We start from the raw sequence: 27,003 nt of genomic DNA on the forward strand, positions 1-27,003 counted from the left end.
GCCCTGTACCAGTCGCCTCCACAACTAGTCGCTCTCCCCCTTCGATAGATGCCTGAAAAAATAAAACTAGGAGAAACTGTTTTTTGGCATACGGATTGATTTAACGCGTAGCACATGGCATGCAATGGAAACATTGCTAGAGCATTAAGTTAGTCTAGTGAAGATTCATTATACATATATTTAAAGAAACAATTGCATATCAGTATTTAATAACACGAACATGATGCAAACAGGATAATAAACATGTATCAGTCAAATCACTACAAAACATTTAAAAATTGGAGAGAGAAAGAGAGACAGAACAAAGCAGAAAAAAATTTTGTTCATCAAATATTGAATCAAAAAATGGGTTGTTCCTCTCTAGTTTGGAGCTGGCTGTTTTTTATGAACTGGAAATATGAGGATCAGAACAGTAAAACAACCAACTTTGAAATAAATATAAATAATCACTTTATGAAAAACTTCAATGCACAGAATTATGCTAAATGGTATATCAAAGGAATGTTTATGTCGAAAACACATTATAAAACATCTCAAAACTACTGTCAGCACAAGTAATATTAAACATACAACAAAACAGAAATCTCTAACCAAAACACACAGATGAAAAATTAAAGAGGCATTCTATTTTATCTAGGTAAATAGTTTATGCTAAGGCTATAAAAATTGGTGCCAGTCATGGATTTTCTCTGTAAGATAACAGCGAAATGACCTTCCAAAAAAACAAGAATATATACACACACATATATATCCCAGTGCCTTTCAAGGGCTATCAAGATAAGATTCCCCAACCCGACCACCCCAATCATAGTTTCTTCCCCTTGGGTTGCATTCTTTTGTTTTGTACTAAGGTTATATTTCTATACAATTGTTCAATAGAAGGAAAAAAAAATTATATGCACAGAGCCAAGACATCACCTGCCTTCGAATGCTCTAAAAGTGTAGTACAGACCTCCCTATGAAGTGCAAGAACAGACAATTCGTGAACAAAAAAAATAACCACTGCTGGCAAAAATGCATCGTCACAGTTCAATGACAAAATTCTTAATTTACACAAGCACAATATAGATTAGGTATGCCTTCATATCTGCCGATACACTAGTACTAGTATCACTGTTCCCTTGAAATGATCAGTGGCATTACATCTTAATCTAACAAATGGGAACATCAACTTGCAAACAATACATTCTGTTTGGGGGCACACGCCATAATGCAGAATCACATATGATGGAGGATCTGGGATCAACCGTGGGGAAATATCTGAAAAGAACATAAAAACACAGCATTTATGCATATTCAATTGCAAGTAAAAGGTGGGATATCCTGAAATAAGAAGAATGAGCATTTTATATACAGGGAGATACATTTGAGCATAATATTTCAAACAAGGTACTCACATTTACCTCATTCTATACTCACCAAGAGGCCATCCTAATACAGATTAGGTAGCCATCTTGTTTGTTGCCCTGTGAACAACAGGATCAGTTGATATTTTGGCAACAGGAAGTTGTATTGCTTTCCATTTCCAAGATACCCACCTAGCTAGTAAATAAGGGCACAGCAAGAACCACAACAGAACACAAGCAATTGCAAAACTCCAAATATAAGACAGACCTCATGTTACACTTGGAATACAGGCACCATAAACATCCCATCAGAAACTTACACATGTACATATATACACACATCTTTCTAATGAAACATGTAAGCTTACAAATATCAGTCTTTAAAGATGAAGTACTGTAGAAAAAAGGGTGTTATAAAACAAGCGCAATTATTATTTCTTAAAGTTGGATACGTAGATATTGATATATTAGACTACTTGTTACTAATTCAAGTATAAAATCTAGTACATGTGCATTAATTAATGTACTGCAAATAATCTTCCACTAAACAATCATTCAAATTACTCTGTAAAAGGTGACATGTAGTCCAGGAAATGGCAATGAATTTCATATTTTGTTCAATGTATTCTTTGTCACGCTGCAGATGTAAGTTTGGGCTTACGAAAAACTATGTTGTTGACATATTGGTACCACAGAAGCTTCAAACATTTCTTTTCCATGTTTCCAATTTACTTTCACAAATTCCACATACATAATGGATGATCTCATGTTTACAAGAGAAGTTTAATCCATTAAAAGCATGTTTTACAAAAGGTTTATCCACTTTCATTTCTGTGCTGATATTTGGGACACACACGGATGCAAAATATTACATCTTTCTAAGCTGAGAGTGTGGTTGGGGTAACTGAGTTATGGATGAATAATGATTCACTTGGCATTCAAAGCTAGGATTCTTAGTTTTGCAACTTTCAACACTAGCACTAGAGAAAAAGTTGCAACAACTGAATACAAGAAATGCAAACAATTTACATCATTTTTCCTTAATATCTAAAATTTAAGTGGTAGAATGCCATACATGAACTATAATAGGGAACTTGATTGTGGATTAGTACTAATTAATGTAGTCCTTCAGTAATAATGGAATATGTTCTCAGGTTGCATATGTATAATATATAAATTATTCATGCTCCCATGCAAGTCAGTAAATATGTGACTTACCAGAATGGCTTCAAAACACTTTGTATTTACATACAACAGCTGGTGAAATTTAAATTTGACATTAAACAGCGGCAATTACAAATTTAAAAAGGAACCACGTCTTAATTCAATTTCGCACGATGTACAAATTTAACATATGCAGAAAATTGAACCAAAACAACGACAAAAAAACAAAATGAAATTATATACAGATGCTGGGCATTGAGCGCAAACTTCCAAGTTTCAGATTTCCCCCCTTCATTGCATACATATTTATTTGATGGCTTTATCCTTAATTTATTACTTCTTTCTTCATGACAGAAAAATAAGAACTTATTTACTAATGTTTTTCTGTAATTTATTTCGTACAAGGAGTGCCCCTTTTTCCAGCCACACTGCTTCATATCTGAATATGCATGTGACGTTATCTCATTATTATAAATACGTGAATGTAAGAACGCATTAGTTAAAAGAACTAGAACTTTAAACATTCGAGAAATAACAGGTTACTTCCCCTAAGCTTCCAAAATAAACAAATCCATGAATGTATATAGAATTCATGCCAAATTAGTGGTCAGACTCAAAAGTGTATTACTGCATTACTATTCATTAAATTTACATTACTGTAAATCAGCTTGAAATTCCTTCTTACATGATCACTATACATCCTCTATTGGGTGAGCAAGATAAAAGTATAAATATATACACATATGTATATACAAACAAATATGGAAAAGCCTACATATTTCTGGTGCTCCTCATATCACATTAGCACAGAAAAATTCACACTGGATAGGACTCACCCGCATGATGCTTATTTTTTGCGATACCAACGGAAGATTCCACTAAGATGGGAACTATCGATGCAGTTTGATCTCCGCTTAAATAGATTCCTACAAATGCCAGCCATCAATGACCCCTGGTCGTTTAGGGCTAATAACAGTTGCTCTCGCTACCAACGTGAAGTCATCGTTTAGCAGCTGTTACGTGAGTTGCCCTGGATGGAGTGTCTGGTTGCTGAGAAAAAAGGCCCAGGCATCTACAGTCAATTGCACTAGTGTTATCTATATACACAAGGCACACATCGACATGTAGGTTCGGTGAATTATGTATAGTGAGACATAAGCAGAAGCCAGCATGGATTATGAAAAAATGTCACAGGAAAGAAATCACACCATGAAACCCATATACAAGTTCCATTTAGAAATGCACAGAACAATATAGAAAATGGCAAAGTATACCAGCATGCAGAATCTCCCAATTTCTTTGAACAGACCCCAGGAGATTCAGTTTCTACGTCTAATGAGAAGGCAAAAGAAATTAATGAAAATAACCTAGGACATGAGGAAAACACCATATTAAAAAAAAAATAAGACAGAACAGGGTATATGCTACATGAATAGTCATTAAAATCTCAAGCATAAATATATATATTTAATAAAATATGAACCTAATGTGCAAAAGAAATGAATATACTCTACAATTAAGGCATACAACAGTGTCAGCAAGCACAAAGTAACATAGAAGCATTAACTTGAGTTATGGGGGGCAAGAAGAACAAAAAGACCAACCTCTTGACAGGGCGTTTCTTGGTGTGGAAACCAGCTACCAAATTTTTCAGGATGACCCCAATAATGGTACACAATTGAAGAAACCCAGGAATAACGTCATAAAATATATCTTCAATCTCCAAAATGTTATATAAATTCCATGCTTAACCCGGTGGCTTAACCTTTTGCTGCCCAAGTGTCTCAAACGAGATACCCAAAAGTAACCCTCACGGAACCAAGCATCTCGATTGAGATGCTGTGTCAAGGTCGTAGCTTTTACGTTATAACTTTTCTACTTTTGGCTAGAATTTCGATTTTATTTTTTATATTGTTCCTAACACATGTATTTAACAGAAATGGTTTTTTGCATTTTTTTTGTCTTCATGAAAATGGAGGGGAAAAGGTACTTCTCTTTTGCAGCTCTTTTCAACCTCAAATTTTGCCGACAAAAGGAAGACCAGCTTTGTTGTTCTAAAGCAATGCTTTTCACGTCCTCCTGCTAAGTGCATTCGAAGGAAGCTTGTTTATAAGCATCCGATGTCAAAATGAAAGTTTTCCGTGAGGGCGGAAGCAGGGGGAAAACTGGTTGTTGAATCTGCGTTGTGAGAATGGGAATTCGAAGCGCGCTGAAGGAAACCTTTGTTTTTTTGAGCACAAGTGTTCCACAATGTTGAACAAAGGTCACCAAGCATGGTCTAAAAATAGAATGTCAAGCAGCTGCAAGAATTGGCGTTCATTTTTCACTACGTTCTAGCTTTTTGTCCGTGAATGTTGTGCGTAGGTGTCGTTTTGTGCCCAAGTGAGAGGACATTTTTTAGGTGAAGTCAATTTTTTAAAATAATTTTTTGGGGTTTCCTCCCTTCCCCCTCCATATATACACACCAAATTTGCATAAATTTTGCATTTTTTGCATTGACATTTTTTTTCGGGGCGAGGGGGGCGGGGAAACAATTTTTTTTATTAAGAAAAGTATTTTTGAGGGGATTTCCCCCCTTTCCCCCTCCATATGTACGCCGAATGTGCATAAATTATATATCGTCTGAATCTGCGATTCATTCTGCGTACAACGGTATATCTTTCATATCTCTAGGGCATTTAGTTTCTGAGCTATAGTCATTTCAAGGTACCGCTGCATTTTGAAGCTTGAATCAGTGGCGTGCCGACCATTCCTTTTGGGGATACAACAAGTTACATTGGTCATACGACAAGGATGCAAATATTTTCTCTTTCTTACATGCCAGCGATAATTTCTATGTTAATTTTGAACTTTTCATATCCCTTTTTTCGGTGGGGGGGGCCCCATTTTTTTTTAAAAAAACAGTATTTTCAGGGGATTTCCCCCCTTTCCCCCTCCATATATACGCCGAATGTGCATAAATTATACATTGTCTAAATCTGTGATTCATTCTGCGTACAACGGTATATCTTTCATATCTCTAGGGCATTTAGTTTCTGAGCTATGGTCATTTCAAGGTACCGCTACATTTTGAAGCTTGAATCAGTGGCATGCCGACCATTCCTTTTGGGGTACAACTCAAGTTACATTGGTCATATGATGATAATGCAAATATTTTTGTGTTCCTTACATGTCAGCGATCATTTCCATGTGCATGTCGACACTGTCATGTACTTTTTTTCTTGGGGGGAGGGTGGGGGAACCAATTTTTTTCCCCGAAATTTTGGAATTTTGAGAGTTAGCCCCCTCCCCCCACCACATAAATGCCGAATTTGCAAATTCATATAGTATGAATCTCTGGTTCATTCCGCATACAACGGTATATCACTCATCTCTCTAGGGCAATTAGCCTCCGATCTACACTCATTTAATTGAAACTCTGCATTTTACTCAAAATCGACTCTGGCAATATAGAGGCTTACATGTGAAAAACGCTTTGGGCTGCAAAAGGTTAAAACCACTACAATGTGTAAGTGTCAGCAATAACTGTGTGGTCCTTACGTTTTTGATATGAGTAGATGCTAATCTCTCTCTCCTTAAGTTTTTGATGTGTAGATGATAATCTCTCCTCTAAGTGTGCAAATTCATTTTATACTCATTAGAACAACCTACAGTTTCACTGTGCAATGTGTTTCCACAGAGACCCATGATTACCAAAGGGAATCTCTGTAAGCAATATTTTTCTTTTAAAGTAAAAATACATAATATTTATCAGCTTTTTATATAACGTAAATCTAATGAACACCCATATAAGGAATCTCCAGGTACATAAATTAATTTCTTTCAATTGGCAAACCTGCAATAAAAAAAGTTGCTTGAAACTGAATGAGCTTTACATCCCAAAAGAAAGTTTTAATTAAATTTAATTATTTAAAGGTATATGCATACATGCCATGAAGACATGGGGAAATGTGGAGGTACAGCTCCACATATTCTTGATCTTAGCCATAATTCGGATGATGTGATCAGCATAATGCCCAGCCACCTTTAACCCCCAAGGAACACATTTCTACAAAGCTGGGTGGGCCTCAGAGCTGTGCAGAAACAGAGAAATTACTTGGAAATTTGCTGGTCCAGATCACCTGTCACGGGATTCACACCCAGGTCTTCCGCTGGTAGTCAAGAAGCTCTACCAATTGAGCTACCGTGGCTCATACTAGCTGACAAAAAAATTCTGAATAAAAAAATTCCAGTTCCCTTTCACTTGTGACCAATTGTTACGTTTATCTATGACAGCTATTTAAGACATGATAATTTCAGGCAGTCCCAAGCTTGATCCCCAGTGGAAGCTTGATGCACTGACCAGGCTTTGAATTTCAGAGTGATGTCACGTCAAAGTTTAAGCTGTGCATTCCAAACAGTTTCTTTTGTTTGTTCAAGGAGCAAGTAATATCAAAATTATTAAGTTTTAAATAGAAGTAAACAGTTTCAAAAAGGTTCATACCAACATTATCATGGACTCATTTGTCAATTAGCATGTTTTTTGTCAGCTCATGTGAACTTTTCTGCAAAAGCTTGTGCATTTTACAGAAAAAAACAAACTATTTATCCTTTAGATTATCGTCCAATATTGAAAATTAATCTTCTGCTGCTTTAAGATCTGAACAACTCCTCCCATTATGTGAACAGTATGGGTTGCTGTCTAGGTATTCCATTAGTCTCATGGCACTAAGTCAAAATAAGGACAAAGTTGAGTGCAATCCATGTGAAGATTGGCCTGGATGTTGGGGAAGGATTTCAAGTTGTTTTTTTTCTTTTGGGGGGGGGTGTCTTCATTTTTAGGGTAGAAAGCCCTACCTTAAGGCTGAGCCTTAACAAATTGAATTCTGCTCATGTATAGCTCTTGTCTGCATCTTTGAAAGCACATCTCTACAAATTGAAAACATTCACTTATTACAACGATGTCTGCCATGCTACTGATTTGTGTTCACATTTTTAACCTTTTTTCTTTCTTTAAATTCAGGTTATTCATTCCTTGAAAATTACAGAAATATTTCCAACATATAAGTGTAATTCTAAACCCTTTTTGTTTGTTTCCATCTGAGAATATTTAATCTTGTTTCAGCATCATGATCAGATTACATGATGTACCCCCATGTGTAAGAAGGAATAATTATGAATTAATATATAGTTCACATAATCCCTACCCCCGCAACCTTTACTGTTCTTATTAGAACATATGGAAAAACCTATGTACATATCTGCAAATAGTTCACCCCTCGCACCACTACCACAGAAACAGTGCAGAAAACAGTTCACAAATATTGTATAATAAAATTCCTGGTTAAAGGGCTAAGTAACTATTCCAACAGAAACATACCTTCAATATTCATATTTCAAACAAAATAGTAATCAGTTTACATCATTTCGCCACTACCTCAATTGTTCTGTAAGCATCGTGATGTGAAAAGAACTTGTCTATGAGCAGGTATGAATTTCTTCCCTGTCCACAAAATGACATACAATTTTGTATAACAAAAAATTCACAGAATATATCTATTTTCAAGAATAAATGAAAGAATAAAGTCAAGTGTCACAATGCCACACAGACATATAAATATCACCATGTTCCATATTGCAGTGTAATATTTCCAGGACATCAATATTTAAGATCCTACGGATAAACTGATACTGGACTTTGCAAAGCATTTTATTTTACCTGTGGGAGCCTTTATATCATCTTGTTTTAGTGTACATAGGTTGCACTCGGGAACTTAAACAATGAGATCTGTTATACACATTTTATATTATTTATTTACTACACTTGCTAATACCCTTAACTAACATGTATATTAATTTATTCAAATAATTTATGAAACTGTTCTGCTTGCTATTTGAGTAGAGTAAAGGGTTTGTCAGATTCAATAGGGAGTATGCACATACAAATTTGGTTTCATGTCTCTTGCTGAAGTATGTTGAGTTAGTAAAACTGAGCAATACATATAATTAATGCTGAAATTTTATGAGGAACAACAATCAATTCAAAATTTGACAGAAGAACCTTTTGTCTTAGTAAATTTATGGGACATTTGATCATCAAGTATGCACTAATATTACATAACCAAGAGTCCATTGCACACCTGTTTACAAAATTAAGTAGAAAAGGAAATTTATAGAATCATTTTTTGAGGTAGCTACTATTTTGTTCTGAAAATTGTTGCTAGATCACACAGAGAACCAGGGATCAAAGTCATACATGTGCTCTTATCAACAGAGCCACAAATCATGGGAGTTAGCTTAGTAGAGCACTCCAAGTCAAGGCACAATTTTCAATACTTATTCAGTTATTTCACAACTGTGTGCTCATATTAACTTAATGTGTTTCAAGTGGAGGCAATGAAAGTACACAGTTCCAGCCTGTGCAAAGTTCACTATTAGAACTACGGTAAGATAAACTAGTCACAAAAAATGAAAGAAAATAACCAATTTAGAGCATCAATATTACACTACACATTACAATTGTTTAGATGAATGCAGTTTTTCTTGAGCAGGAGTGACAACTTTTATTTGTGCAGGGTGAATAGCTACTTGAGGAATTGGTCTCTGGACACATTAAATTAATTTACACTACATATATTACTTAAAAAAAATAGATTACAAAGTACTGTTAATGTATTAAACTTGATACAAGAGTTAAATGTGAAAACTTTAGGTGCCAAGTAACAACTTCATGTTCTAATTTTTCATGATTGTTACTTTGTTCCAATTCTCTTTTGCAAAATTCAGTGTATCTTCACTATCATCTTAATGCAGTTTTCAAAACATTCAGAACTTGACAACAGAATCTGGCACCTTTTGGTTTCGCAGTGTTAACTTTTCCTCTGATTTTCGAGTCATATTGTTACTAGACATCAAATTCTACAATTGCCTCTAACGTAAGTTTTCGTTAAGTACTAAGAAAGAAGAAGAAAAGGTTGGCCTGAGGGAGTATGCCAGCAATAGCCACTAAATTTTACAAAACAATGTGGTAAGTCTCTTCATGCTCAAAGAATCTCTTTGGACAAATAAACTATGAAAAACGGGTGACTTCCTTACTTATAAATAGGGCTAGGATTTTTATGACCTAAAATTTTACAAAATATGCACTAGAATTTGAAAAATATGACCTTATAACTGGACTGTTTCAAACATCAACATCTAATAGGCTATATGCTGAAATATTTTCACATACGAAAAAATTTTAGTTCAATTTGAAATATGCTGAATATGACCGAAAATCCATCAAAATATGCTCCATCACATATAAATAGCCAAATATGCCAAATTTTGGCCTTAAAAAGCACCTTAATTGAATTAGTTTCTTCACAATATGAAGTTCTATATATTTAGGGAACACATCACCCTTACCAAAAAGAAAAAAAATATGCTGTCATGAAAATCCTAGCCTTACTCATAAAGTCAGCATGAATGCAGACACCTACTGCAACCTAACGCAAGAGCTCACCACAAGCACTACATTATATATATATATATATATTGATAGAACATAATGGACATTATGGATGAATATTTCATCTCTAACTCACAATATTCACGTTTACAGTGTGTTACAATGTAGCCTCTCTGCGACAATCTACTTTGGTTGAATTAGTTCTCTCAATTGCAGGGAGATGGCACTTTTATTCACATGGGTCAAGGATTTTTAAAAATGCAATGAAAACCCATGGATTACAGTCACAGACACTTCTGGGTTCTAACCACCCCATTATTACTACCCAGACATGATAGTGATAGCACATATGAACAATAATTATCAACCTAGTAAAAACGGACCCAGGATTTGTGTTGACAAGCTATAGAGAAAAATTGGGAAACCCTAGTTTCCAATGTCAGAAAAACAGCAGCAATGAAACTATTCAGTGTCCACGTATCACCAAATGAAAAAGAACTCTGAAGCCTTGGCTCTTTAAGGATAGTAGTGCAATGGAGTATAGTTTATATCAATGTTTCAAATCACAAAAATGACAAAGATCTACAAATCTGAAATGTTGCACAATGTATTCCATTAGCTTCTTCTCCTCCTTACCATGTGCAATTACTGAACATACCATTTCCAATGTCATATTAAAAAAACGAGATCCCGACAGCAAATGAGGACCCACGATCCATGAAATTTCAAACCTACCGTCAAGAGAGTATGCATCAATACGAATAAACCAGGTTCCAAATTTACCTAAGATGTGAGTAACATGAATGACACTAGATCTCCGCAACTGCCAAGTTGCCCACAAAATCTTTACCAATTCTCACCTGCTGCACAACTGTTTAGAAGCAACCACATTAAGCATTATGCAAGATGTGAAAAAAAATTCCATAGCAGCATTTCAGAGTTGTTTTTATCCATGTCTACACAAATGCTGTGGCTGTAGCATTAAATTAACGAAACACCAACTAACACTCCCACAATACAAAGACTTGCAACCAGACTAGCATTATCACAGTAAGAAAACCTTCTTCTAATTGATCCATGCCAAAATTATCTACACAAACTCATTTTGGACATTTGGCAATATACACCAAGTTAAGAAAACTCTATTAGAAAGCTAAGGCAAATGCATTCTTTTGTTGATAATGCAAATATGAAAATTTAAATTGTAAACAGTTCATTCTCTCGAGTTATACTTAATGCCAGCTGAACAACTTTTCCTGCAATAATCATAGTTACCAACTCTGAAGCATCCATTATTTTAATCTTCTGGTAATTACGTTCATTTGCACATTCCAAATGGAACAGCTGTGAGCACAATGTGAATTATCTAAACTCACTCACACCCTCCTACATCTATACACAATGGCAATATTTGTACAAATACACTTAATTTCAGTTTCAAGAGCGTAAGAATGTGGAAAGCAATAATACATAAGCACGAGCATACACGCATGAACAAAATACAGTATAGTTGTTACACAATCTCACATTTTACGTAGCCCCATGTTAACCTACTGCCAATAATTTTACGTAGCCCCATGTTAACCTCCTACTGCCAATAAAGCTACAAGTTCAGACAATCCTCCTGAAATTTTCATTTCCCACAAAATTTTTAGCCACAGACCCATGAAAAATGTATAATAAAGGTGTTCCTGCTTGTAAGACATGTGTATATATACACACCACAAGCTGGCACACCTGTATTTTCATATACATTCTGATAATATATGAATACTGAAGTAAAAATATGCTATCAAAATGCATGCTTAGCATGGGGTCAAATTTGATACATTGAAAAGTAAATAGGAAAAAAAATTCCTTAGACTGGCGAGTGTTTCCTTACTTCAAAATATCACCAAACATATTACCACATCTGCAGATCAATGGCTTTCGAGTTACGAAGTGAAAAAGATCCATCCGGGGGTCAAGAATGTCAGAGCATTATCGTGCAAATGTTAACAGTTCTAATGAACGAAACACACTTTTTACCTCTGATAGTGCTTATATGTTTCTCATTTCCTTATATATAGATGCAGTAATGCAGTGAACTATTAAATTGATTGATTGGTTTGCTTTCTTTTACTACGCTTTTGTGCCACTTTTGGCTAATTTGCAAAGATGGGAATGAGTGTTGATATGATGGACACTCACAAACATCCAGGCCCTGGCCAAGATTCGAACCTGGGACCCCTGGCATCATAGCAGGATGTGCTAACCACAGGGGCCGGCAAACTATTAATTGTCTTTGTAACTGGCATTTCCTATTACGACAAAAGCATTTCTCTGTTCTAAATGGTTATGTTATATTTGCAGGGATTTTTCAACAAGCTGCACTTTGATAGTTGGGAAAAATCTTCAGGAACTTTCCAATAAAATTAATGTCTTTCAAATGCATGGTTTACACAAAACAAGGTTTTCGGAAGAATATCAAGCATTTTTACAGGGCAATTTTTAGGGCTGATTCTATGCCACTTTGAAGCAATGCAATTTTAAAATTTCCTACAGATAACTGTATCTGTGCTTGAATAACGTAATTAAAAGTTTTGTTGACAGTATTTAAAAAAAACAACTTATTTTTAAGTATTCCATTGTAACCACATCACATCAAACCACCTGATTTTTGTGTTAATATGTTCAAAGAAATTAGAGATGGAACCGATTAATTGGCACTCTATCGGTATCAACAGATATAGGTATATCGGTGTATTGGTATAAATATCTGATATATTAGTGCAAAATTCTGCCATTTTGTTGTAATTATGGATAATCTCCATGCTCTACTTTCTAAAAAAGTAAATGTCTAAATATGCAACTTCTTTTGCACTGCAGTCACCTTGAAACAATTTATTAAGGAGGTCAATGAACCTTTCAGGTTCTTCAAGGACCATTTATAATTTTATATCGGATCGGTAGAATATCGGTATCGGCCAAAATTTCATACTGGCCCATCCCTCAAAGAAATACATTAAAAGAATAATTGAAACAATTTTTTAATTGTGAAATTCACCATTGTGACAATGTTGGCTGAGGGGGAGGGTACATTTTGCATAACAGACAGGTTACACTCCGCGAAAAGTGTCATGTTGCATTCTTTGAGGGTTCTACGATGACTGGATTCCATGTCTGTATCTGCTCAGCACACTTGATATTTTGTAAATGACATTTCCTTTCACTGCAAGGAACCAAGTTTTGTGGCTTTCTGAAAATCTGTGATGGAGAAAGTTTTCTAGATCCCATCGACAGAATTACCTACTTGCTTCAGAACAAATGATGAATAATTTCCCCAGGGGATTCTTGAAAAGTTTTGCAGAGTTTCAGTTTCATAGCATGGTCGAAAGGGGCAAACCAATAGTGTTTTGACAGAACACATTGCAAAGCACCATAAGCTAAACACCCAATCTCAACATGTATATTCTTGAAGCCCATCATGCATGTTGCCCAGAGTTTTTCCTGTGTGTAGTGAAAATAGATTTATTGAACAGTAAACATATTCTATTTAAGCAAGTGGCTTTAAAATTGCCAAGGGATAGTCACAAATTTTCCAAAAGCCATAAAACAGGTATTGAGTGTCGAGAACAAATGGTCCTGAATAAGAAAATTACAAGCTTCACTATATTGAGAGACTTTTGCCCCACGGTTCTTTCCCTTGTGGTCCCTCTATAAAAAAGTTGTGAAAACAATGCTATTTTGTCATCAATGAGGGATAATCATTTGTATTACCTAAATGAGCCAACAGACAGACCTCTTCTTCCATCAACTAACGAACTAAGTTTTATTTTATATATGAAAATAAACCACAAACTGATTTTTAAGGGGGAGGGGGTTGATTCGTAGCTGCTATGCATGTGATGACATTTCAAAAAATGTCTGCTTTGTTGATTCCAAAATTCTTACTATTAATGGTGCCTATTTTCCAAAGTAATACATAACACCTCCATTCCAGCAATCTAGTGTTATACTAGCAAAACTCAATAAGATATTTTATATTTACTTACAATACAAATGTCGATCTTTGAGCGACGAGTTCATTGATTCTCCGGACCCTGTGGATGCTGAGCGTAGCCACCGTAACCAGGATAATTGTATGGTTGATTCTGAGGTGGTTGTCCACCATAGTAACCACCATAACCATATGGCTGGTAGGGTTGAGCAGGCATCTGACCTTGATGTTGTCCAGCGGCTGGAGCAACAGGTTGCTGTGGAGCTTGACCAGCCGCAGGCTGCTGACCGCTCTACAGAAAATAATTATTTCAAATTAAGTATGGCGCGTACATTTGGAATATCAGTGAATGAATGGTTCTATCGGCTGATCCGATACTACTCTCAACTAATGTCAATACTCTTAGAGATTCCTGCTGATACAGTTGAACCTTAATTTACATTTTCCCGCATTATACATTGAATCTTGAAGGTCCCAACATAACAAAATGTTACAAAATTGTCATCGATTTTACATTTTCCCACCTTTTTTTCAGTAAATGTAAAAAAAAATATAAAATGTAAAAATCGAGGTTTTACTGTACTTAGAAATTGTAAAACTTAAAAAGTTGTTTAAATATTGATTGATATTAGTGTGCAAGTATTCCAATCCAATTATGTGTCTCAATTTACAGGGAGGTTTGTTTTAAAATATTCAAGAATTACATCAGAATAGGAAAATACATGCTATGTAATCACAAAATTCAGTGTTTACACACACAAAAAAAGCAACGATTTCCAGAATAATTAGGCACCATGGAAGTGTTACAGAGCTCATTTGCGATCGTGAAAGCTCAGAATGCCTGAAAGTTCTTCTGTAATAAGATCAGTTCAATCCTATTCTATATTATTGTTAAAACTGTCATTGCATTAGACTTCACTATGGAAGTATAAACTGTGTAAAGTATTTGACATGTACCTTAGGATGTGACAAATTGATTTCCAATGCATGAATGAATATTGGCTGAATATCAAATATTTAAAGAGACTTCAATGCCTTTCAAAATTTCGATGACAAGAGGATCCTATTGATAGTTCTCGTAAAAGAAAACCTAACAATGGTGTTGTTTTGAAATTAACTGATAAAAGGACACAAACACACGGCCAACCTAGGATCCCTGGCATAATATTATGACAACACTGGCAATATTCTACTGTTGTTAAGACATGGAAAACTTGCTCAAAAGAAAATATCACCCCCTTCTGACGAGTGTGGATGCACTTTAAAAAAAAGAGGCAACGAATTTCTATTTCAATACTGTTCATACCTTGACAGAGACTAAACTTACACCACACTTAAAAAACCACAGCACTCTCCCCTACCCTTTAATTAAAATTAATTAAAACTAACAATTCACCACTTCCATGTGCTGTGGTTTTTAAAGTGTGGTGAAACTTCAGTCTCTGTCGTGGTAAGAGTTAGCACATGCTTCTTTTTGTAAACACACAATATATCATTGCGGTTTCACAAGATGGGATTCCACCTGAGACATGTACTTACCTTTCCAGCCTTCATCTGCGCTTCGATTGCTTCTGCCTCTTTTATTTTGCCAATTGACCTGTAATACTCGGCCCACTGAGCACTGTAATCTGGTTGGCCGTTCTGGGTGGCAGCTGGCTGAGGGCCTGGTTGTGGCATTTGTTGCTGAGGCTGCTGTGGTTGCATACTCTGAAGGAGAACAATGCAACAGAACTCAACTATGAATAATGTACTTTTCAATTCAAGTGAATTACTTTAAAAGCACATTATTTCCAAATGCAAATGTACTTCAAAGCACAATTTTCTACCATATAGACTACAAATGTAGTCATACATTGCTTCAAATATGAGAATATACTCACAGTGGTTCGGATCACACTTTAAACAAAACCCCAAAAGTGAGAAGATTCCTCATGTAGAATATTATGAGTTAAACAAGAAAAAGGGTGAAAAATAAAAAGCCACAATGCTATCAACAATTGGAAAGATTCCCTCCCCATCATCAGGGTAACAAAATAAAGAGAGGTTAAAACACATGCACATCTGGACTGATGATCACAGAAATGTTCTTTTTTTTTATTTTAAAAAGCAGGAAGTACACGCTTCTACCATACTCGTGAAACTACCATCAGATTAAAAATTAAACTCTAGTTTGAGCTCAAATTAAAAACTAACCAGTAGGCCTATGTAAGAACAAGTTACATCAAAATTTAGCTTATTCAATTCTGCATCCACAGTTTAAAGGACATCATCACATCATATTTGTAGGACTACCCCAGGAAAAAGTTGTTTCACAAAATTGTTAAGAAGAACCTTTTGATAATCTGAAAATTAAGAATTGTATTTAAAAAGACCACAAGTATTTTATTTGTAGAATTTCAAAGAGAGTGGCCATTTGGAAAATAAAAATACCTGCACTTTCTTTTCTTATGATAAAAAATTGAAATCTCACATGAAAAAAATTGAATAAACTAAATTTTGATTAATTTTTGTGCTGTTTACTGGTTTATTTTTAAATTGGAAGTCCAAGTTCTAGAATCCAGAATTGTTAATCCGATAGGTGTTTCTGTTTAACATAAAATATGATTGTGACCCTATCAGATCAGAATCTAATTTTATCACCCATGTAAATCATGATTAAATACTGGAAAACATTCTTAAAAAGGAATTCTTGTGCATGCTACAAATCACACTTGTTAAAACTGAAAAGTTTCAACAAGGCTCGGCTAGACCTTTGGCCACCACCAGGGCAGATGTTTTAAAATTTTCATCTTATGAAAAACCACCATCACATTCCAAAATCTGAAAAGTTACATCAGCTTACAATTTCTTCCGAAGCATTGATATGAATTTTTGGATGTTTTGCTTTCGCTATTATCAAAATATTCTCATAGATTAATAGACTTATGTAATCACAAAACTATTGATAATATCTAGATAACAGCAAAAGCAAACCACACGGAACTTCATGTTAATGCTCTAGAAGAAATTCTAAGCTTACGTAATTTTTCAAATTTTGGAATGTGATAAGTGGTTTTTCGAAAGGAGAAAAATTTTGAAAAATTGCCCTGGCGGTGATCAAAGGTCCCGCAGAGCCTTAACCTACAGACTTTACTGAACTGGTGTCTTACCTTGTTAGCTTTTGCTTGCTGTTCTATCATTTCAGCCTCTTTACGCATTCCTAATGACCGGTAATACTCAGCCCACTGCGAACTGTAATCAGGCTGTCCTGTTTGTGGGTTGATCTGAACCTGTCCACCAGCATCTATTAAGAAAAAGTTCCTTACATATTACATTTACAGGACACATTAAACTGTAAATCTTTACAACTACCAAGAAACAATGTGATATATAGGCATTATATATCATTACAAAAATATTTGGTTTTATCCACATACAATGAAAGTCTATATCTCCCTACTTTGTCCTCCCCCCCCCAAGAAAAAAAACAGCAGATTCCCACATTTTGCCCCTCTTCTAAGGTAGCTTTCAGACCCAAGTGACAAGTGGCAAACAACAAGCAATACTTGCCACTTTCAAAACGAATATTCATAAATAAATGCAACCCTTCATACCAGAGTAATAAGCTCCTGCTGTCTCTTCCTGCTTGCCTGTCACTAAAACTGGACCATTCTCAGTGAATGCTTTATACATACTGTAGGGGAAAATACATATCCCATTTGTAAGCGGTTTGTGGTAGGTAGTGTCGTTTGTCATTTTAGTGTGAACCTCCCCATGCCATATGAAACTTCAGTCTGATAGCTACTTAAGAAAGTTATATGGAAAAAAAAACCTTGGATTCTTTCCGCCAGTTGTAACTGAAGGAAGAAGCTTGGCTGCTTCAAATTAGCCCTTCTTTAATCGCAGTACTCTACCACCAGCAAGAGGCAGGAAACTGCGAAGGATGATGATAATGACCTTTAATCCAAAGTGTTTCCCATTCCCCACCCCATAAGATAGGATTTTTAATGTATTTGGGTATAGATAAATCAAAATACGGATAATTTTTAATAAGTTGTTTACAAGAAGACACTTTGGAAAAACTGGTTTCGCTTAATTCGAAGTAGACACCTGCATAAGTCAACAAGAGAAGATTGAATGTGGAGAGAGCTTGGATGTTTTTTAACTTGACCTTGACATGTTTCCTTGTCCTAAGAGCTTCTGACTACTTGGGGGAAGCAGCCTAAAATGTCCGCTGGATGTGTATGGCAGGTTGCCACCTTGGAAATATTCACCAGTGCCAGATGAGAAATGAGCGATAAGATCGCAGAATTGTTCCAAAAGAAAGACTCGTGGCACCTGAAAGTCTTGCCCACCTATCTAGCTCCGAGCTTGAGATTCAGCAGTTTCCCGTGAGCGAGAAACTCTTGACCTGTTCGCAGACAACTTCCAGTAACCACTTTCATTCGAAACTTGTTTCTTGTGACCTGTAGGACTTCATAAAAAAGGGAAACTGTACAGATAATCAATGTCACATAGGCCAACTAAAGATCGTCAACCTGCTTAATGCTTTGTCATATAGGTTTATGCAAAAATTTAATCTCGTTCTTACAAATGTCGTAACTCCCATTTCCCGCTTCATATGTTTCCCACCCGTGCAGATGCAATAAAATTTGCCAAAAAAGTGTTTTGTTGGCCGAGTGCCTTCTCTACCTGTTTCGGCCAAGAAATGAAAGGTGCCCGAAGTAAAATTTCAGACACATTTCTAAAATATCCATGCTTAGTTGCACACAATAACTGAACTTGGTGAAGCATTAACTTCAAGTTCAACATTTTCAATACGGCAGTGATACGCTTCTTTGTTTGCATATATTTTTACTTGTTCACTTATTTACCTGTTCATCAAAAATAAATCTTAAGGGTAAAAAGATTCTTACTTGGATCATTAGGATGTCCTTGATTCTGCCAATGCTGGTATGCATTTCCCCAACCTTGAGGTGCATAATGCTGTGGAGGTGGCTGCTGGCTACAAAACAAAATAAATACATATTTTTAATGATGAAAACTGATTGTATAGTACAGGAAATCCAGAATATTATCTATACAAATTGAGTTTCACATGACAAGTTTCTTTTATTACGGATGCAATGTAGTTGAAAATTTGTTTCATTTAACCCATTAATGCATGGTGTCCGATTAATCGGACACTGACATATTTGCATTTTCTGTAACACTGTTTCACTTTAATTGGTTATATTTATCAAATCTAGTTCTTTGGTACCTCTGTGATGCATATGTCACCCCACGGGTTTGGCAACATTGAAAATTTCCCGCCAAATTGTAGGGGATTGAAGCATGGAGAGTGAGCTGTAATACGTTTCTGCGTAACGGGAAAGCTAATTTCAATTCATATGTAGTAGTTGACATTTATCCGAGATGTGTTTTGACAAATATGCGTAAGAGACATTAGTAATAAAAAATGTTAACACTAATTTGTGCATTAGTTTTATCCCTGAGCTGCTATTGCGAGAGAAAATATAGTGTCCGATATATCGGACTCTGTGCTCATTGAGCACTTTATGCAGATTTTCCATTTCCTGTAAAATTTTCGATACCTTTGATGTTTAGACATTGTCAATGTTTATATATGTGTATGTGTGTGTGTGTGTGTGTGTGTGTGTGTGTGTTTGTGCATTAGTGTGTGTATGTTTATGTGTGTGTGTGTGTGTGTGTGTGCATTAGTGTGTGTATGTATATATGCATGTATGTGTGCATGTTTATGCATTAGTGTGTGAATGTGTGCGTGTTTATGCATTAGTTTGTGAATGTGTGTGTGTTTGTGCATTAGTGTGCGTGTTTGTGCTTTAGTGTGTGTGTGTTATCAAATTTTGACTACTATGGAGAATGAAGATATGGAGGAGGAGGAGGAACAACTCATTTATGTTACACCACCAGTGGATGGCAAGGATACAGACGAAGACAGTGATAAATCTGATAATGAGCATGCGGCCAAACTAAACAATTTTTGGCGAAATACGCTAATGAGTGTTTGTGAGGTGCAAACTAAGATATGAAGTTGTGTTGATTGTGAAGGTTCATCCAGTAATGTAGCATCTACATCTACCACTACACATAACACTGGTGCTTCAAAAAAAAGTAGAATACGTCTTCAGACAAAATCAAGACCCTTGTGGAAGAAAAGTCTACCTTCAATCTAATTACAAACTGAGTGCTGCTCTATTGAACCATCTGAAGAAGCACGAAACTGTGAATCACCATTAGACTTTTATAATTTATTTTTTGATGAGGACATGCTAAATCTTATAACAAATCAATCCAAATTGTATGCTTCGCAAAAAAATATTGTCTTGATTTGACGAAAGAAGAACTTCTTGTTGTTCTTGGTGGTCTCTTGTTGTCAGGTTTTACAACATATTCAAACAGACGTATGTTTTGGTCAAAAGAAAAATATACTCCTTCGATACTTTCTGAAATCATTCCTTGTGGTCGGTTTGAGACTATTCTGCATAATATTAATTTGAATGACAATTCACAAATAGATGAGTCCGATCGTCTGTACAAGATACGGCCATATTTCGAGAAACTTTTCTTCCTCATCTTTCGAACAGCATTGGGGTGTGGACGAAATACTTTCCATCGATGAGAGTATGATTCCTTACTACGGGAGGCACTACGCAAAACAGTTCATTAGAGGAAAGTTGATCCAGTTTGGGTTCAAGAACTGGGCAAAAAAGCTCTAGTAGTGGTTACATGATAGATTTCCAGTTGTGCACAGATACAATCTGATATCGGACCACTGTGTTCTATACTGTAATAATAACAATTCTGTGTATATTTGTTGATTTCTATTGCAAATGTTTCCATTTGTATTGTTTCTTCGAAATATGTGTATGTATTTATGCAAACATACACATGACCAGTGGCGACGAATAGGGGGGTAGTTGCCCCCCATTTTTCGTCACTTTTGCACCTGCACTATTATAAACCTAATCTGCAAAGGGAAATATACTGTCTTTGCCCCCCTACATTTGGCACCTTGCCCCCTCTGCCCCCCCGGTTTTGGAACCCAATATCCGCCACTGCACATGACTGATCTTAAGTGTTTTATTTTCTTTTGGTTACATATTTTGCACAGCAATACTTTTTCCTTGGGACAGCTATTTATCACACGGAAGTGATCGTAGTGCACAGTGTCCGATTTAATGGACACACGGAAGTGATCGTAGTGCACAGTGTCCGATTTACCGGACGCACTGTATCTCTTACATACAGTGTAAAAATGAAAATGTATCGTATATTGTGTCTTATTTGAATTGTACTGATACCAAAACCATGAAAAAAATTTCATGAAAGGGGTTTGTAAACTTTATGCATTAATGGGAACACAATAAATGATATTTTCTATCCTAAAAATAATATCATGCCAGTAAAAGGTTCCACACACTGAATGAAATCAATTGCATAATTATCTATTAGGGTGGCTACAAACAAGCAGAAATGAAATTCCCGGACTCTTCCAGGACAAAAATTAAATTTTCCCCTGACAATTATAAACTAAATCAACTAAGTAAAATAAATAACTACTGATATTCTTGTTTTATTTATGCCTAATCGGTAGGGATCTTTATTTTTTCTAAATTTGTGCCATTCTCCCCCCCCCCCTTTCCCATTTACATTTTCAATTTAGTGCATTTCTGGCATATACCTAAATTCATACTTTCATGGTGTTTTCAAAGTACTGTTTCAAATTGTAGGTCACATAACCTATGCCTCTTTGTGAGAGTTTGATACCTTGGGTTATTTTGGGAAAGTTATTTTCCATACCCCTTTTAAATTTTAAGCTAAGGGTTTTAGATAAGCGGATTTTCCTCGATATATAATGAAGGGTGCAAAATGACCATATGTAGCAACACACCCACAATTTTAAAGAAATCAATCTTACATGACATACCGATATATTACGGCACCAAAAATTAGCATTATCTTCGTTTTTTTTTAGTTTTATATTTACCAAAATTTGTGTTTATTTTAAAACATTTTCCTGCAAACATAGCAAAACGTACACTTCCATTGTGCTTTTAAACAATCATTTTATTTTGTAGGTCACATTGTCTACATATCTTCGCGACAGTTTTTAACAAAGATATTTACCATTATTTCTCGCTCTACACATGCCGGTGTTACGACTCCCCTGTGACTGTAGATATGCACTTGATCTCCTGTCAGAACCCCGATACTTTGCTCTGTGGAGCAAATTGTTCTGATAGAAGTTAAAAAAATCGTGGGAAATATGAGATTTAATGTGTATATAGGTATTCTTCAATGTATAACATGAATTATGGTATTTTATTGGATAAAAATGTTGGAAATCTTGCACGTTCTATACACACAAATATGGCACATTTTGTTTCTATAAGCCTAAAATAATAAAAGAACGTTACATTTCAAGATATTTTTTCGTTAAGTAGTTTTTAAAATTGGTGAAGAATGCCAACAATTCACATTTTATGCCATATTCACATTATTTCACTATTTTGAATGGGTGGAAAATGTGTCCAGACATCTCTGCACATTCATAAACACTACTTCGCAGCAATTAACATTTTACACTTTTATCACGTTTGCAAAAAATCAAGCAATGTACCTGCTAATTGGAACTTACTTTATGCATGTCCCTTGTATAAATCAGTAGATGAAATGTGACAATTTAGCAGGGCTGGCAGAGAAATTTCAATTACTGAAGAAAGTGATATGCAGTTAACACTGATTTGTGTAATTATAATATTAAAATTTTACATATTTATTGTTAGTATTTTATTTCATAACATTGCACATTACCTTGACTCAGTGACAGATTAATATCCAACTCTCATGAGATTAAACAGACAGGACAGAGGAGGGGGGGGGTGTTAATTGTAATATGAATGTTGCAGAAAACATGCACTTGTCAAATTTTTATAACGTTTACCAATGCAGATTTTTGTTTCACCTATTTGTGATACTATTCAACATATATATATCTTGATTTGTTGGATTCATCTTGATATCAAAGAATACTTCAATGTTGTTGTAAATGCATTGTAAGTTGTGCAAAACCAGTATTAAGACAAGGGGAAAAAAAACCTTTGTAGGGATTGCTACATTAAATTAGGTTAAATTAGAAAGAAGAGTAATAAAATTCCAGCAGCAGACTAAGGCTCAGTTTATGCATGTGATTTTTGTTGGATGTTCCATCTGACAACGTCGTAAACGATAACAAAAGCAATACTGGAACATCCAAGAAACATCTGTTTCGTAAGAGCGCAATGCATGCAATTCTTGTTGGATGTCGCAGAATGACAAATATCAAACTGCTACGTTCGACAAAAATTGCATGCTTAAACAGAGCCAAAACGTTTGTTCAATGAAATGTGGTAGAACAGCAGACAAACTGATGTACAAGGCTCATTTTCGTCAGATGTTGCAGTCTGAAGACATCCAAAAACAATCAATTTCATAAGAGTGTCATGCATGTGATTTTTGTCGATGTTGTAGTGAGACATTTTGTCGAAGTTCAATGTTAGTCGGATGGCGATATCCAACAAAAACCAACATCATTTGAGCTTAAAATGCTAATCTGACAAATGCTGTATCACGACATTCGACAAATTACAGAGTTGCGTAGTGCCCTTATTTGTTTTCATGTTCCTTCAGAATGTCAGACAAAATGCCATACTACGACATCCCCCATCCCCTCTATTTGTTGACAGTCCTGTGCCCTTACTACTCCCATGCAGACAAGAAAAAAATGATAATTCAATGCATTTCCCACGTAACATTTAGAGGTTTTTTTTTCTGCCCCTCTGGAAATCTCTTCCCCCCCACCTCCCATCACTAGTTTCTGGCACTGTAATTGTGTTGTGTATAAAAGAGACCTAAAAGTTGATGCTCAGACTTAGCAACAAGATTTCCTGTTCCCATGTAATGCTTCATAACATCTTTCAAAGCAAATGCCTGGTACATTCATTCAATCACATAAAAAAAATCAAAACAAAATTCCCTGCCTTTTCCCGGTTTCCCAGGTCTGCCGCCACCCTGATTATATGAACCTACATGATACCACTACACCTTTACCAAATTATACATGTAAATTTCAAAGTAACAACATTGACTGTCTTGATACTTACCCACCAGGTCCAGGACCCTGACCAATAAGATACTGCATCGGAGGTGGGGCAGGCCCCGGCTGGGACTGAAAATACACATTCTGCTTCAATTTAGCAGCCTGTTCATGCTCCCATAGGAACTGGTAACAAATACATAATCGGCATACCTCTGGACTCTTTAGTATTGCTGAAGGCTATTTTACCTTCTTATAATGAGTAAAATTTAAGTAATTTTTACATGTTACACATGTTATTAAAGTAGTGACAAAATTCATCTTCACTATGTTTTGACATAGTATCTTGTGAAACAAAAATATGTGTAATAAAAAAAAGGTTACAAAATCAGTTCTCTTCTTACAATAAGCACAAAACATTATGGAGAATATATGAATAGAAGTTTATGCCTTTACAAGAATTAGCAGTTGGGGATGAGCCAATATCAATGCCAGTGCATAGGTAAGGAGGAGGAAAGTATCCGTTGCAACTTATATACTGATGCCTGGCATTTGTGTCTTTTCCAATGTCTGCACAGCATTTTCAGTCTTATTATCCTTGAAATTGTGCAAAATTTGAAGCTTTCATTTATTTTGCACCAACATTGAGGAGAAAAATGCATTTTTTTTGTTTATATACTGGGTATTTTAATATTTTGATGCTACTTCTTGAATATTTTAAAGCAAGTTGATGCATATAATTGGAATGCAATATATACACAATAATATTATCTGTTACATTTTCAAGACTCAGTATCAGAAGGAATCTAAGAGTTTTGGCATTTTTATGGATATAGGCTCAGCCATAATTAAAATATAATGCAAAACATTTCAAAATTGTTACACTAGGAATAAAACAATAAATAATATAAAATAATAACTATTAGGAAACTGCTCTAGAGGAAGGAAAAAAAAAACTGTTATCATGTAATAGTCTGTGCAAAGAAACTGGAATATGGATCGTAATATGTAAAGCTTTATGTTGGTGTGTTTGGAAAGTTATCCAAACAACTGCTACAATATGATTAAGAAATTGTTATTCTAGAATTGTAACTATACTTACTACTCATAAACAACTACTCCGGGTACATTTGACTATATATTTTAATACAAATATTGTTCTTACTCTTGCAACATTAATTTAGATTTGGTGCCTTCCTCAACATGGATTAGACCATAATTTATGTTAACAAAAGCAGAGATTGAAATTTATATCACAAGAATAAGAAAAAACATTCAAAACCAAAGCAATTTTTAATATAATATCCTGAAAGATATTACTGCACCACACCATGAACTTATAATTTATCTCGCTTTACAAATACCAAGGCATTTTCTCAGCCAATAGTGTGCTAGTTTCAAGATTGGGGGAATGTTGTGTGTGCATGCAACAGATTTCAATAGTTACCATTCCTATCTTCTCTGTAATGAGCCTCTTTGCATGTTCTATCTGGTCTGGAGCACCTCGAATGACAAACACTTTCTCGTTAGGATTGGGTGGTGGCCTTCGGTCCAGCTCACAGTGTGCACCTGTTTGTTGGTTGATTTGCTTAATTGTTTCACCACCTAATGGAGGAATAGTAAACAGAATATAATATACACACCAAAATACAATCCACAATTATTAGTTAACTCAAATGTGTAATTACTTACTCTGGTGGAAGTTTGTCCTACAAATGAGATCCATTATTTAGAAAATCATAAAATGTAGGCCAATTTTAGTTTTATACCGGAGAAATAAAACCACATTTATGTGAGAAAGTTTCAGATTACAGAAATTTTTGATAAAGACTGATCAATATTGTCCTGATTAATCTGCTTCAGTCTTACTGTGGATATAATGTAGTGACATTTCAGTGAAACTGAAAAGTTATTAAATTTAGTTGACTAACTTTAGAAGTTCAGTACCCTGATATAGCCTTCCTGCAGGCAAGACACTTACTAGTGTCCTACTAGATGACTAAGTCACAGGTGGAAATGCTTGATACTTTCTTCATACAGATTATAGATCTCTCCACTATTGACTGATCTAACTATGATTCTGCATCAATATTTATTCAACAATTTCATCTACACACTTAAACTAAACTAAAATGAAACTCCATGTGCAGTAGTAGCCTCCTAAAGGCCAGGGCTTCCCAAGTGCCCTTTTCTTTTTTAATTTGGAGCCTGCTACTTCTTTCCAAGTATTTCTCTAATTGTCTACATGATGCTGCACAAAGACCAATAACATTGTTGGTAACAATCCATAATCCCCTAATGTGGGCATATTATTTATTTATCCCATTTTCACATTGGGCTTCAACCCAACACCCCTATTGGCATGTGGGCATATTTATTTATCCCATTTTCACATTGGGCTTCAACCCAACACCCCTATTGGCATGATCCTAATACATTTTTTAATAATTATTTTCCTGTAGTTTATGGTCATTACAAGCATAAGAAAACAATTTTTAGTTGCTCAGGAGAACACACGCTTCCTTAATCATTTATTTTAATATTGACTAAAGATACAGTTATAACAATGGTTAGCAATTTTTTCAACAAAAAGAATCCGTTATATAATGGATGTTGTCAATGTTACATTGTTGTAATATAGCAACCTAACTGTGAAAAGAAGCAGTCTGTTTTATTTTTATTTCAGATAAAAAAATATTTTGAACACATCTGAAACGTCACAACGAAAAACTGTTTTCTTATGCTTGTAATAACCGTAAACTACAGGAAAATAATTCTACAATGCAAGCAATGCGTACATACAAGAAAAACTATTTTTTAATAATTTTCAATATCTCATGATGCACATTAAGAACAACAATTTTGGTGAAATTTGGCCAAAAAAACAAAATCAGAAATATGTGGATCACTGTAAGGGTACTATATTTTAGTCTCTGAACAATTTTTTTTTTTCAGTATTAACCGTGTTTGTGCATGTACAATGTGAACTTTTCTGGAATTGCATGTA

The 27,003-nt window shown here is 35.2% G+C and overlaps 1 protein-coding gene across 1 annotated transcript; it reads right to left on the bottom strand.

Moving 5' to 3' along the window:
- Positions 1 to 349: 349 nt before the first annotated feature.
- LOC145986945 (uncharacterized) lies at positions 350 to 24,101 on the bottom strand. Its single transcript, XM_083121411.1, has 6 exons — positions 24,064 to 24,101; positions 18,814 to 18,902; positions 17,068 to 17,201; positions 15,458 to 15,625; positions 13,974 to 14,210; positions 350 to 1,260 (listed from the first exon to the last, which is right to left on the bottom strand). Exons 1-5 carry the CDS (start codon positions 24,099 to 24,101, stop codon positions 14,004 to 14,006), a joined length of 636 nt encoding a protein of 211 aa, XP_082977537.1. The 3' UTR covers positions 350 to 1,260; positions 13,974 to 14,003.
- Positions 24,102 to 27,003: the final 2,902 nt, after the last annotated feature.

The sequence above is a fragment of the Lepisma saccharinum genome, chromosome 1, assembly GCF_977018435.1.
Source record: "Lepisma saccharinum chromosome 1, izLepSacc3.1, whole genome shotgun sequence".
NCBI lineage: Eukaryota > Metazoa > Arthropoda > Insecta > Zygentoma > Lepismatidae > Lepisma > Lepisma saccharinum.